Raw genomic sequence first — 15,746 nt, 5'->3', positions numbered from 1 at the left:
CGGAATCTCCTTATGCGGAGCTGATTGTTGACATCAGGCTGTTCCGGAGGAAGCGCTGACTCATTGTGACATCACTTCATAAAAGGCTCTGACATCACGTACGCCACATGAGTCAACAAAAAATCTCTGTGAATGTGTATGTATGTATGTAATCCGAGTATCTCTAAATTCTTCCCACGTTCTTCCCACGTTCTCCATATATGGGCATAAAATGAATGCCCGTATGCGGAACTGATGTCTGACATAAGAGTTTTCCGCAACCAGTACTGTGTGTGCAGAGATCTCCATATATGGGCATAAGGGGTATGGGCATAAAATGAATCCCCGAATGCGGAGCTGATGTCTGACATCAGAGTTTTCCGCAACCGGTACAGTGTGTGCAGAGATCTCCATATATGGGCATAAGGGGACAATGGCAAACAGATGGTCAAAACGGGTCCTATGACAACAGGTATATTGGGGTTTGCATTAAAGGGTGGGGACAAAGGCTAACAGAAGGCAAACAGATGGTCCAAACGGGTCCTATGACAACAGGTATATTGGGGTTTGCATTAAAGGGTGGGGACAAAGGCTAACAGATGGTCAAAACGGGTCCTATGACAACAGGTATATTGGGGTTTGCATTAAAGGGTGGGGCAGGCATAAAATGGACGCAAATAGACAGATATCTCCATATATGGGCATATGGGCATAAAATGGACCCAGAACTATATCTGCAGTGATCTCCATATATGGACATAAAATGGACGCCGACAGACAGACAGATACAGATATCTCCATATATGGGGAACTGATGTCTGACATCAGAGTTTTCCGCAACCAGTACTGTGTGTGCAGAGATCTCCATATATGGGCATAAGGGGTATGGGCATAAAATGAATCCCCGAATGCGGAGCTGATGTCTGACATCAGAGTTTTCCGCAACCGGTACTGTGTGTGCAGAGATCTCCATATATGGGCATAAGGGGACAATGGCAAACAGATGGTCAAAACGGGTCCTATGACAACAGGTATATTGGGGTTTGCATTAAAGGGTGGGGACAAAGGCTAACAGAAGGCAAACAGAGGGTCCAAACGGGTCCTATGACAACAGGTATATTGGGGTTTGCATTAAAGGGTGGGGACAAAGGCTAACAGATGGTCAAAACGGGTCCTACGACAACAGGTATATTTGGGTTTGCATTAAAGGGTGGGGCAGGCATAAAATCGACGCAAATAGACAGATATCTCCATATATGGGCATATGGGCATAAAATGGACCCAGAACTATATCTGCAGTGATCTCCATATATGGACATAAAATGGACGCCGACAGACAGACAGATACAGATATCTCCATATATGGGCATAAATGGACACAGGCAAACAGATGGTCAAAACGGGTCCTATGACAACAGGTATAATGTGGTTTGCATTAAAGGGCGGGGCATTCATTCTCTATTTACATCGTTCCCGAGTTGGCCAGGTCGCCGACTAGACGCTATCTAGTATTATAATAATATCCAAGATTATGCCTTTTTAGCCAAAAATGTTTTAAAAACATAGACCTACAAGCTCACAGCGCGTCGCATCCACAACGTGTTGTGAGCTTGTAGGTCTCCTATTTTAGGTGCGACACCCTTGTACTGCTAAGTATAAATTAGGCTTCTTTCCCAGAACAGAACAGCAGCAGAGAAAGAGAGAGTTGCACCATTGCATCAACACTCAACAGGAAAGTTGTAAAACAGTGAAAACTACTTTGTTTTAAACGCAAGTAGTAGTCCTACAACACCCAGCAACATTGTTGTTTTGTGTGTGCAGATATAGAGCAGAAGCTTTCTTTAACAAAATGATCTCAATCAATACCGTCGGAGATTCGCCAAGAAACGGCCGTTGATTACACTCAGCTGTGCTACTCTGTGACAACAATCAGCGCAGCGGACAATCATGGATGTTATTATAACGCTAATTACTGTACTGCTAATCTTGCATTTTTAACCTGTGCGGCTGCTGCTGCATAGCTAGTTCGTCTGTGTGCACTTCTGCACTGTCTGCCTGCCTGCAGAATGAATGTCCGAGTGCTGTCACTGTGGCGACTCGCGTTAAAGATTGGCTTTTGGGGAGGGGGCTGAGATGGTGCATTCAATGTGCCTCGGAAACATAGGATAGAATGAAATACTACATGAAAAAAACGATACAGCCGTGGAGTTTACCGATCCAGACACTCAGCGAATGATACATCATGATTTCAGCCGTCAATTTGTACCGATACACACTGAGAAATGCTGCGTTCACTCAATAGAAAAACTATATTTTTATTAGATCATGACGGGCCGCACAGACATGCGGAAAGGGCCGCATGCGGCCCGCGGGCCGCGGGTTGAGTAGCGCTGGTGTAGGGCCTTGGTCCGGCCTCTCTGGGGTTGTGGGAGGAACTTGACTCAGTATATGAGATGGTGTTTTTACTGTATGCGAGAGAGCTCTCACGAATAAAACCAAGAACGTTGTGATTAACCGCGTGATTATTTTCAGACTAAAAGGTGGAAAATTCCTATCTATCACAGAGATCTCCATATATGGGCATAAAAGGGACACAGACAGACAGATAAAGATACAGAGATCTCCATATATGGGCATAAATGGACACAGACAAACAGATGGTCAAAACAGGTTGTATGACAACAGGTATAATGGGGTTTGCATTAAAGGGTGGCGCATTCATTCCCTATTTACATCATTCCCGAGTTGGCCAGGTTACCGGGCGGCCGAGCTTCTAGTTACTTAAAATTAGCTACTAAACTAAAAACGAAAAAGTTACTAAAAAGTTACTTTTCACAGTAACGCATTACTTTTTGGTGTGAGTAATCAGTAAAGTAAGTTTAAGAGTTACTTTTGAAATGAAGTAACTAGTTACGGTAACTAGTTACTATTTTTCAGTAACTTGCCCAACACTGCTATTGGGTCATAGATAATATTTCTGGTGGCCAACCTTTTATAACAGGGCAAATGCAGGTCACTTCCCTTTGCCCCCTGGGTAACAGCAGAAGAAATGTTTGACATGTCTTCTTTTATTTTCCTGAGCCAGTGCATTCTACCAAACTTCCGGCTGCAGTTTGGCACCCATGGTGAGACGAATCGAGACAGGAGTAACTGGAGGCAAAGATGGTGGCGGATTCTGTGCTGCTGCGCAGATTGGGAGTTACTTGTGGGAGTGGGAGTTACTTGTGTCGAATCGAATGGGAGTTACTTGTGTGGGAAAGGTCTTCGGTAGTGCTGGGAGACAGAACCAGCGGCTCGCCGCTCCACTCGCATCCGTCTTTGGGTTTGGGGTCTTGGCCGCGGACTGCCTCCAGGTACCCCTGCCCTGGCGAGAGAACCAGGGGCACGGGGCGGCAGCCGTTCTACTCCTATCCGACTTTGGAGCATCGGCGTGGGATGGCCGAGTGGCTCGTATCGCGGACCACCCCCGCCCTCCGGGGACACCTGGAGGTATCGCGGAGCTCCGGGGACCTCCTGGCGGCGCCGCGCTACACACTGTGTAGCCGGGAAAAGGACCCTTCTAACGGGGTTGCTCACAGACGGCGCCCGGGGACCATCGCTCCGGGGGACCGCTGCCACTGCAGCCCACTTCGGATAGGAGTGGAACGGCGGCCGCCCCGTGCCCCTGGTTCTCTCTCTCTATATACGGTATCCGCATGTCCCCCTGTTATATAGCCAGGTGTCCCTGGAGGTGGTCCACGGCACGCGTGCCACTCGTCGGTCCAAGGCTGATCGAGGTGGCCCCAAAGTCGACCGCAGTAACGTAACGGTAAAATGAGCCCCCGACCCCCGTCCAAAATTCGTTGCGCATTAAGTAGTGTAATTACGGTAAAAACTGCAAGTGGAGCCGAACGTATGGTAAAATGAGCCCCCGTCCAAAATTCGCTGCGCATTAAGTAGTGTAATTACAGTAGAAACTGCGAGTGGAGCGGCAAGCCGCTGGCCATAGGCTCTTGGCAGGTTTTCCCACGCCCATTCAAAGACCACACGCCACACCCCCCTCACGCCACGCCCATTCGAAGACAACACCCCACGCCCATCTGCGCCCATCTGCGCCCATCTGCGCAGATGACTGCCTCCAGTTAGTCATACTTGGACGAATCTGCTGGTTGGAATTGCGTGATGGCGAAAATGACTTTGGTTTCCCTCCCTCAAAATATTCCTTATTGGTGTGTCACAGTAGGGGATGTTCGGTAGGCCAATCAGAGGCAAGACTCCCTTTGGCACTTGCTTTGGCAATGTAAACATTTGTTTCCTCATGCCAATACAACTTCTTTGAATTGAATTGAAGTCCCGTAAAAGACACACTGCGATTGGCCAGGGGAGCGTTTCGCTGTTACTACGTGTCATCTGTTCGACACCCAACTCTAACCCTTACCCTAACCCTAACCTCTGTGGGGTGAGTCGCTAACCCTCCCGACGATTTCCCCATTGGCCAGTAGGCACTTTGAGGTGCAGAGTGCCTTCAGCAGGTTTGCACTTTCGCCTATCCTTTTTTACCAGTCGATTCAATGAACTGCAGCGACTAATGAGGTATCAAGCTTTTTATATCTATGGTCACACTGGTGCAGTGCTTGGGACCTAGCAATGACAACCTGTCCAACATTGAACCATTCAAGGACAAGGAAAAGGACCTGATAATGACAACTTGTCCAACATTGAACCTTACAAGGACAAAGAAAAGCTCACCTCTTGGTTCATCCTTCAGTCTTCCATCAGCATCCTGTTGAACACAGTCATTATAACAACATGTGATGAATTATTGAACATGCACAGTAAAATCATAACCAGATACTCCTACAGGACAGTAAATGTATTTAGTTACATGTAATCATCACAGGACAGTAAACGTATTTAGTTACATGTAATCCTTACCAGGACAGTAAATGTATTTAGTTACATGTAATCCTTACCAGGACAGTAAATGTATTTAGTTACATGTAATCCTTACCTGGACAGTAAATGTATTTAGTTACATGTAATCATTACCAGGACAGTAAATGTATTTAGTTACATGTAATCATTACCAGGACAGTAAATGTATTTAGTTACATGTAATCCTTACCAGGACAGTAAATGTATTTAGTTACATGTAATCCTTACCAGTTTCTTCTGCACTCGGTAGACAGCGTCATTAATCCCACGCTTGTGCTTCTCATACAGGCCTTCTGTAACAGCAGTGCATTCTGCGAACACACACACACACACACACACACACACACACACACACACACACACACACACAAACACACAAACACACCCACACATGCACGCACGCGCACGCACGCACGCACGCACACACGCACACACACACACACACACACACACACACACACACAGTGAGTTCAGCTACTCAGATGCATTGCTGCATATTTTCTTTAAAATAGCTTTCAGCAAGCCCACAATTTAACTGCTTTTAGTTTTATACTTCTCCAAACTCTACTACTCTATTGCTCCTCTTATATTCTGTTATGTGCTAAAGTTTTCTTTTTTTTTTTTTTTTGCTTTTCCTTTTTTTATCCCACGATTTTGTAACCCATTTTTCACCCAGTGCCATTTCACCCTTTGTTAGCCTTCTGGTTGGTCCCTGACTGACCAACCAGCAGGCTATATCTGCCTTGTCCCGCCCTGGTTCTGCCTTTTTTATGTTGAATTTGCTAAAACATCGTTTTTGGAGAAATAAAAACATTTAAAAATATGCTGAGTCACTATACTGCCACTGAGCAGCTCCATTTTACTGAAACCATTTTTGAAATGAGAATTGAATACACAGAATAACAATATGAAGGAACTGAATTACAATGGTAGTGAATGGAGTGTCCCACCAAGACACAGCAACCAATGGGTGTGAAGAGGGGCGAGACAACAGGCGGGACTTGACTTAACTGTAATCCTGGGCTCTGCTCTCCCTCTGCCAACCTGGGGAGAGCCCTGAACTGAACTCATGCTTCCTTCAGTACATGAATGTGTAGGCCGCTTCTTATCACCTGACCGGGGAGAGATTCCCCGGTTGGACGTAGCGCGTTGCAGGAACACGTTATTCCAACCAGTTCCTTTCCCCTCCATCATGCTGGTCAGGGGGAGGCAGTATAGAGACCAGGATTACTGCATGTTTTTGTGAGGGTGTCTACCCTAGGAGACACGGGGAGAACATGCAAACTCCACACAGAAAGGCCCTTTCGCGAACCCCACCTAGGGTGTGTGGGCACTGATGATGCAGAGGAGAGAACATGTCCCAATCGCCCACAGCGTCCCCCGGCGGGAATCGAACCCACAACCTTCTAGCTGTGAGGCGACAGCACTACGGACTGCACCACCGTGCCCCCCTAATTTAGTAATTCTAATAATTCTCTACTTTTTGTGAACAGTTCAGTGGTATGTCTACAGTTGGAGGTGATGAAGGTTTCATCCAAGCGGTGGTTGTTGCAGGACAGTCTTCTCACCTGTAAAAGTGGGTCTTCTCTGGGGGTTTTGCTGCCAGCTTCTCTCCATGAGGTTGACCAGCTCCGCCAGTCCTGGAGCCTTCAATCCTTTAACGACGCCTAGGGGAGGTCTTTCTCCCCTGCAGGGATCAAACCCTGCAATGCTGTGGCCGGTATCTGAGACAGAGGAGAGGAAGATAACAATAATAAGGGTAATAATAATAATAATAATTAAAATGGTGTACCTCGGCTTCGTGAACCGATTTATCGATAGGGGTAATAAGTGTAACAATGATAATATAATAGCCTGCGGAAATCATAGAGAGATGGGGTGAAAGATCTACCCCCCCCCCCCCCCCCCCCCACTATGTCCCCTCCCCCATATCAATCTGTCCAATCAAAGACTCAGAGCACCTGCTGCACTGCTTGATTTTATTTTCATCACTCTGGTAAAAAAAAAAAGAAAAACACAAAAAAGACAAAGAAGAAGAGAGAGATAATTACTCACTTAAAAGGGTCCACAGCAGGATGGCATAACTATAATAAAAAGAGACATCGATCAGTAATTACTAAGTAGAAGACATATCCACATATTATCACACATAAGACAGATTGCATCAGCAAGTTCTATGGGAACACAAAAATAACTAAATAGCAACTGGACAAAACCTCAACACATATGTTGTTATTGTCTGTATACGTTATTTGCACTTAAGAAGCGATATGTACGAAGAAATAGGTATAGGTGGTATAGAACCTAATCATACGGTGGCCATCTTGCTATTAAGTCAATGAAATGACTGACCCTGTTGAAATCCTGGTTTTCATTGCAAAATTCAAACATGGCTGCCCAGTGTATACGTTCTATGTATATGGTATATGGTACAGATAAGCAGCAATCAATGCATTATTATATTCATGGTCTCTCCATGAGGTTGACCAGCTCCGCCAGTCCTGGAGCCTTCAATCCTTTAACGACGCCTAGGGGAGGTCTTTTATTCATGGTCTATGGAGTATCCACTACAGCTAAGCAGAAGCCAATGTTATGTTGTGTTTTATTTATTTGATAGTGATATCACAATCACATTGGACGAACCAGATGCATTGATATAAGTGATTTTAGCACAAGTGCTAATTCTCATCACCTGGCCTGTCCTGTGGCTTTTCTATTTACATTAATCAAACCTAACACCCAGTCAAGTACAGTAAACATTAATACTAGTCTAAAACCCAATCAAGTACAAAAACACTAATACTAGTCTAGAACCCAGTCAAGTACAAACAATTATAATATGTAATTACTAATAAGAACTAACAATCCACAATCTGACCCATCATTCTGTAGGACATACAAAATCATAAGTAGCCATAATCAATACACACAGCAGGTAAGGAACAGAAACTATTCATGTGAGCACAGTTGATTTGATAAAAAACTGTTTGGTAGTACAAAAACTCACAACATTTTCAAACGTAAAAAGGTTGTGTCTATAATACCACAGTGATGATATCTCATTGGTTTCTGATCCATGATTTTTATAGCTTGTTTGTATATTGATGTTAATGGTTTTAATGCAGTTTGGGAGGCTTGTGACCATGATGTGATGCAGTATGACAGATGTGAGAAAATCATAGCATGCATATACAGCTGTGCAGTTTGACATGTTAAATCCCTTCTTATGTGACGGAAACAGTTTAAATGACACAGGGCTTTGCAGTGACACAGCTGAATTACAGTCAATGCATTCTGATGGCACAATGAATGAATGAATGAATGAATGAATGAATGAATAGTGAGTAGTGAATAGTGAATAGTGAATACCTGTAGACATCAAAGGAGAAGGCAGATGCGTACGACGGGGAGAATGCCTCTGGAGGCATGAAGAAGGGCGTCCCCGCCCCCTTGAGACAAGTAGACGTCACATTGGTGACAAACTTGGCAAGGCCAAAGTCAGTTATCTGCAGAGAGAGAGAGAGAGAGAGAGAGAGAGAGAGAGAGAGAGAGAGATGTTGCAATACTACTGCATCAACAGCCAGGCATTTAGTATCCAGTGCCTCAAAAACGTTCAGACTTCAGAACAGTTTCTAGCTTCATACAATAACATAATGGAGATTCAGGTAGGAACATGGTAGGACTAAACTTGACATTCAGACATGTTTAACAGAACATGGTAGGACTAACCTTGACATTCAGACATGTCTAACAGAACATGGTAGGACTAACCTTGACATTCAGACCTGTGTCTAACAGAACATGGTAGGACTAACCTTGACATTCAGACCTGTGTCCAACAGAACGTTGCCAGGCTTCAGGTCACGGTGGATGATGGGAGGACTCAGACTGTGAAGGTAGTTCATACCCAGAGCCACTTGGTGAGCCAATCGAAACACCAGGGACCAGGGTGGTAGCTGCTTGAGTTTGTTCTGGAGGGGGATTACAATTTTCAGTTTAGGCATTTAGCAGACACTTTTAATCCAAAGTGACTTACAATAAGCAGGTAATACATCCATATAATAAGCATGCTAATATGTCAGTACATCAACAAGAATGTAACAATGCATAGGAATATCAATCTAGAAAAACAATAATATAGGTAGACCACGCACCTAATCAGTAAAACACTTTTCTAAACCTTAAAATACTATCTAGCTTCATGTATGGTCTTTGAGGGAAGGGGAGTGTTACAGTAGTGCTATGGGTTTAGGTGGAGTCTGAAGAGGTGAGTCTTCAGTCCACGGCGGAAGCTAGGGAGTGAGTCTGTAGTTCTAATGGAAGTTAGGGAGTGAGTCTGTAGTTCTAATGGAAGCTAGGGAGCGAGTCTGTAGTTCTAATAGAAGCTAAGAAGTGAGTCTGTAGTTCTAATGGAAGCTAGGGAGCGAGTCTGTAGTTCTAATGGAAGCTAGGGAGCGAGTCTGTAGTTCTAATGGAAGCTAGAGAGCGAGTCTGTAGTTCTAATGGAAGCTAGGGAGCGAGTCTGTAGTTCTAATGGAAGATAGGGAACGAGTATGTAGTTCTAATGGAAGCTAGGGAGTGAGTCTGTAGTTCTAATGGAAGCTAGGGAGCGAGTCTAAGTGCGAGAGGGAGTTAATTCCACAGTTCGGGGGCCAGGAGGGCAAATTGTCTAGGGGATGCACAAACATTTCATTACGCCAGGGACCAGGATGGCAGCTGCTGTAGTTTGCTCTGGGGGTCAAACACAACCATTTCATTAAAACATTAAACATCTTTAGGTTGTTTTATTTTGGATTTAATTTAGTTTAGTTGACATTGTTGGAGCGGGTTCTGGTGAGAAGACGGGCAGCAGAGTTCTGAAGGTTTTGAAGTTTGTTAAGAACTATGGAGGTGGAGCTGTTGAGGATGCTGTAGTTAAGAAATGGAGGGGGAGCCGTTGAGGATGCTCTACAGTAGTTAAGTCGGGATGTGATGAATGCATCAGTGAGTGTTTTGGCAGCTGTGAATGTCAACTGCCGGAAGGTGAAGCTGTCTGTCAGTCAGTCAGTCCGTCCGTCCGTCAGTCTGTCACACGTCACACTTTTACTCTGCTCATATCTCCACAACCGTAGCCCAGATCCATGCCAAATTTTGCATACACACTCCTTGCCTACCAAACCACAACCTCCACTCCATCAATTCTCACATGACCCTCTTCTAGCGCCACCATGAGGCCGATTCTTGCAAAACACATTTATGGACACTGCTCCTACAATGTTTGCCCTAAAATCGCGCAAATCGGTACACAGTAGGTCTACACTCATGTCATCAACATGGATCTGTCCCATTATGCGCCACCTTCAGGCCGATTTTTTAAAACACATTTTTGGACACTGCTCCTACAGATTTCGCCCTAAAATCACACACATCGGTACACAGTATGTTTACCCTCATGTCATCAACATGGATCTGTCCCATATAGCGCCACCATCAGGCCGATTTTTTCAAACACATTTTTGGACACTGCTCCTACACATTTTGCCCTAAAACCACACAAATCGCTACACAGTATGTCTACACTCATTGCATCAACATGGATCTATCCCATATAGCGCCACCATCAAGCTGATTTTTTCAAACACATTTTTGGATACTGCTCCTACACAGTTTGCCCTAAAATCACGCTGCGAACTGACGGTCGATTATCTCCCGATTAGGGAGTCTAACTGGTGTATGTTTAATTTGTTATTTGTTTCAATGCCTTGTTGCTGTAATCAGATAACAAGCATTGTTATTGTATTTACTGTCTTATTTTTTAATCCTTAAAGAAGCTGACCTGCAAAGAGTCGAGGGATCCTCTCTCCATCAGCTCCATGACCAGACCCACGTGTCTGAAGGGGAATGACATACTGCCTCTGAACATCCCCAGGACCCTCATGACGTAGGGGCTCTCTGCCCGTCTCATCAGTTCAGCCTCACGAAGCAAGTCCTTATCTGAGAAGGATCTGAGAATGACACATCAGATACATGTTACTTTATATCTGACTTAGAATGATCTGAAGATAATACATGAGATACATGAATCAGTAAAGTTTTTACTGAATAGGTGCTTTGTCTAACTATGTAGTGGGGGGGGGGGGGGGGGGGGGGCTACAAATATGGGGCACTTAAGTGTTTATGGCCACAACTCTCTGACCAGAAAGCAGGAATAAACAGGGACTGACTTTTTGCTGAGGAGACAGCTTTTGTTGGTTTGGTCTGAAGGAAAGTTTAGTGCACAGCTTGTTATCTGTAGTTTTTTACAGTCTTTAAAGATAAAGACATCTGGCAGAGTCAGGTTATGACTAGGCCACAAGGAAATGAACAGGCAAGGTGTGTGATGGTGTTCTGTGGTGATCTTGCATAGAAGGCTATGGAATGCCTTGATGTTGCTATGCAGAGAGTTTTGTTTGGAGCGAGGGGTAACTTACCCCGTTATCAAGACATAATCGTTTAATATACATATTTATCCTCTGAATCCTCATCAGCACTCAGTAACATTTCCACTTACCCGGTATCAAGACATAACAGTTTAATGGCCACATCCCATCTCCACTGCTGATGTCTGGCCTTGAAGACTTGACCGAATCCTCCTGCACCAATCACCTTCCAGCTCTTCTCCAGACTCTTCTCATCAATCACTGCTAGAGGGGAGCTGGACTGTGCCATTGTTCACTGGAGAGAGGGGGGAGAGAAAGGGTTACAGGTAGCTATATTGGAATCCGTATGAGACGCTTGCGGAAAGAGTGCTTGTTTTCGGTCACCACGACGGAGGCACGCCGTCTCAGCCGACCTTGATCCATGTGAGACACCGCCGAGCAAGCGGTAGCGAGCGAGTAACCGTATTGAGCGCTGCGAAGGTCGCATGAGCCGACTCGGCGTTGTTGCCGAGTTATGTGCCGATATGGACAGAATAGTAAATCTTTGTCCCCCTGACTTGACACCTTCGCACAGTCCAAGTGAACACAGCGGAGCGCTCCCGACCTCCATTCTCCATTTTTATTAGACACAAATTGAGAACAGTACAAGTATAGTCAATACAGTTGAAATGTAGTACAGTACAAGTACAGCAAAACACCCTGCCTAAAAGGAACGTCCCAAATAGGACAAGAGACTCCACCGGTCAGTTGAGCGGATGGATCAGCTGCTTCTACTGGGAAGGTGAAGGGAGGAGGCGTGGCTGTGTACACCAACAAAGCCTGGTGTCGTGACGTCACAGAAATAGGATCTTTCTGCGATCAAAATGTGGAATATGTGATCTTAAAATGCCGCCCCATGCCACGAGAACTGACAGCTGCTTTTATTGTTGCTGTTAATGTGCCACCCAGCGCAAATGTGAAGGATGCGATGAGTGCATTATACAGTGCAATCAGTGAGTTGCAACTGGCCCATCCTGATGCTTTTTGTTTGGTGGGGGGAGATTTTAACTCAGTTACTGCCAATTAAATATGCCCTCGAGTGGCATTATTGCCATAAAATCTCCATAGACTCCCATGTAATTTATAGTGCACAGATCATGCACGCCCATGCACAGATCATGCACCATGTTTGTGCAGGCTGTTCACAGCTTTCAAACAAAAAAAATCAGATTTGAAATCCGTTCAGGCATTCTTGAGAAAATAGCCATTGTGTTTTCTTCAGATGTAAACAAACATGGCTGCCATGTTTGAAAGATGGGGTTGTATGGGGGGTGGAACATGCAAAATCGCGATTGAAATCATGTTTACTAGATTTAATGGGGTCCAAAAAAGATTTTTCAAAAAAAAATATATATATAGGCCTATATTAGAAAAAAAAAAAAATGTTTTTTTTTCTAAGTAAAAGTCGCCCAAAGTCGCTTGGCAGGGAAGTCCATAGTGAGAAAGTTGCTCTAAAAGTCGTTTGGCACTGTATGAGTTTTAATCAGGCCAACTTAAAGTCTGTCCTACCAAAGTTTTACCAGCATGTTAAGTGTGCAACAAGGGGGAAGAACACCTTGGACAAGGTGTACACTAACATAAAAATGCATATTGAGCAACCACTCTAGCAAAGATTGGAAGTTCTGACCATCTGACTGTGATGCTGATGCCCACCTATAAGCCAAGGGTGAACCAGGAACGAAAAGGAGATTAGAGTATGGCCAAGGGGGGCTACAGAAACTCTGCAGGGATGTTTTGACTGCACACTGTGGGATGTTTTTAAAGAGGCAGAGACATGTGATGGAGTCACAGATTTACAGGAATACACAAGCCACTTCCCAATTCACAGTGTATACCCTATCCAGTGCAGCCCTAGCTAGTATAGTGCTAGTGTAGTGTAGAGACACCCTACCCAGTGCAGCCCTAGCTAGTATGCTAGTGTAGTATAGAGACACCCTACCCAGTTCTGCCCTATAGCTAGTATAGTGCTAGTGTAGTTTAGAGACGCCCCACCCAGTTCAGCCCTAGCTAGTATAGTGCTAGTGTAGTGTAGGGCGTTGCCCTGTGAAGTGCACATTTTGCCTATGAAATGAGACAGCACTGCCAAGTGCATAGCCGAGAACTTCCAGACTAAAAAAAACAATAGTCTGCAATTTTTTCCCTCCGCTGTACTTTTAAACCTTCTTAAACGACCCCAATCTTATTTTTTGTGAGGCGGAATTAATACATTTTAGGATAGTATTTTGTTGTTTAAACGGCATATTAATTCACCAGGACATTTTAAAATATTGTTGCGACGTTCGAGGAGAATTGAGAACCAGCATGACTGGAACCGAGGCGGGCAGTGAGGGTCATGTCATACGTCCAAGGCGTTCGATTTTCGATGCACAAATCAACGCGTTGTGAGCTTGTAGATCTGCTGTTTTCACTAGTTTGGATCCAGGGCAAACGTCTCATTTCTTTTTTGGGTCACGTACAGGCTAAAAAGTTTGGGAACCACTGGCCTAGACCTATACATGATTGTGATATGATTTATTGTGGCTACAACTTTCAGAAAACCCGTTTCAAATAATTTTCTGTTGATTAGATATGAAAGAAACTTCTGTTTTGGTTTTGTCATAATTAAAGGTCTGAGGTCTTACAGTGACAGTCACATAACTGTATGATGAGCTTGTTCTGAAGCACAAGATGAAATAAAATATGCTGTTTATTCTAACTAACAGTTTATTAACACGCTCTATTACAATTCACACTGTAACTGTAACATGTATCCATGATATTCATATTATGCATATTATGTAAAAGCGGCTTCGGAATTAACATCATTTCAGGTCATTTATTGACAGAAATATGAAAAGACCGACTTTCATTTCAAATGAAATAAAATGATTCGTATAAGGCTTATGTATGAGATAACGTCTTGCTGCGCGGTCATTATGACACTTCAGGCTGATAATTCCCCTCCGCCGAGGGGAATTATCAGCCTGAAGTGTCCATATACACCATAATGACCAAGCAGCAAGACGTTATAGCACTTATTACCCGGCGAATAAATACAATTAATAATTTGACTCAAAACTAAAAACTAAACAAAGTATTTCCTTGTTTACAGACGGCTGAAAGTGTGTCCCCCCAGCGCAACACGTCGCCTTGGAAAACAAAGAAGTGCTGATCAAATAGAATCCATTTTCTGTTACTGCATCGTCTATTTGTCGCCTCAAATGTTTTTAAAAACATTCTTGAGAGCAACGTTTAGTTGTAAATGTAGCTGTGTTTTTGTTTACATGGCTGCCATGTTGGATACAGCACTAAATCCACACAGTGCAGCCTGAGTGCAGCAGGTGTTCTGAGCCTTTGATTAGGCAGCGGTGAATTAGAGCGGAGCGGTCATTATACTCCTATAATTCACTGCTGATTTCAGCGCTCGACCAATCAGAATCAAGCATTCAACCAAGCCGGGTAATAATCTGTGATATGTTTGTGGTTGAAATCTTCGGCAGGGCAAACACATTTTCAACTTGAAAATGTGTTTGCCCTGCCACTCTGTGAACAGCCGGTCACCTGTCCCTGAGCACAACGGGAGAACAACACCCATATTTGTAAACATCACAGTAATCTGATCATCATCATGATAATTATTAGCAGCAATAATTAAGCAATACAAGCCCCAAAATAAAAAAATCACACCCGTGTGAAGTGGAGCTGTGTGTGTGTGTGTGTGTGTGTGTGTGTGTGTGTGTGTGTGTGTGTGTGTGTGTGTGTGTGTGTGTGTGTGTGTGTGTGTGTGGATCATGTGTACCGATTTTTGTGACATTTGAAGAAAATATGTAGGAAAAGGAGCAAAAAGTGTGTTTTGGAGAAAATTCAAGATGGCGGAAAATCTATCATGGCGCAAATGGGCGTGGCCTATATGGGGAGATGCGTCATGACCCAAGGAATCCAGGGAAAAAATATTTTTAATTTTCCGACCTACGGTTCAAGAGTTACAGGCCAAAACGTAAAGTGGGGTGTTATGGCGCCACCATGCGGCCAAATGACACAATTATTTTTTATTTAATCCTTGAAATCATTATGAACCTCCTCTCCAAGTCTTGAAACTCTAGCCCCTATGGTTTGCGAGAGACAAATAATTGAATGTGAGTTTTTGCGATTCCCATTATAAGTCAATGGGGAAAATTAATTCACTAATAAATTAATATCAATTAAACTATTGAACCTTTCTCTTAGCAAGTTACTAGCCCACGATTCCCGAGTAAGCCTGTCGATTTGACATATGGCGCGAGTGTGTGGTGGCAAAACTGTGGGACTAGTAGCGTGCCGAAGTTTAGGAAGTTCAGGCTACATACAGACACACAGACAGACACACAGACAGACAGACCCACACGGCCACGTATAGGGAGCCTGTGCTTCACACAGCTCCAAAAAATGCAATAGGCT

At 44.1% G+C, this 15,746-nt stretch overlaps 1 protein-coding gene across 1 annotated transcript; it reads right to left on the bottom strand.

Annotated features, from left to right (window-relative positions):
• Positions 1 to 6,940: 6,940 nt before the first annotated feature.
• LOC308285233 (receptor-interacting serine/threonine-protein kinase 2-like) lies at positions 6,941 to 11,580 on the bottom strand (the record flags this gene model as incomplete). The annotated part of the gene is made up of 5 exons (XM_080725952.1): positions 6,941 to 6,977; positions 8,263 to 8,399; positions 8,709 to 8,864; positions 10,709 to 10,877; positions 11,423 to 11,580. 5 exons carry the CDS (start codon positions 11,578 to 11,580, stop codon positions 6,941 to 6,943), a joined length of 657 nt encoding a protein of 218 aa, XP_080582078.1.
• Positions 11,581 to 15,746: the final 4,166 nt, after the last annotated feature.

The sequence above is a fragment of the Nannobrachium achirus genome (assembly GCF_963921795.1).
Source record: "Nannobrachium achirus genome assembly, chromosome: 5".
NCBI lineage: Eukaryota > Metazoa > Chordata > Actinopteri > Myctophiformes > Myctophidae > Nannobrachium > Nannobrachium achirus.
The sequence above is the reverse complement of the archived record's forward strand: the minus strand, read 5'-3'. Positions and strand labels throughout refer to the sequence as shown.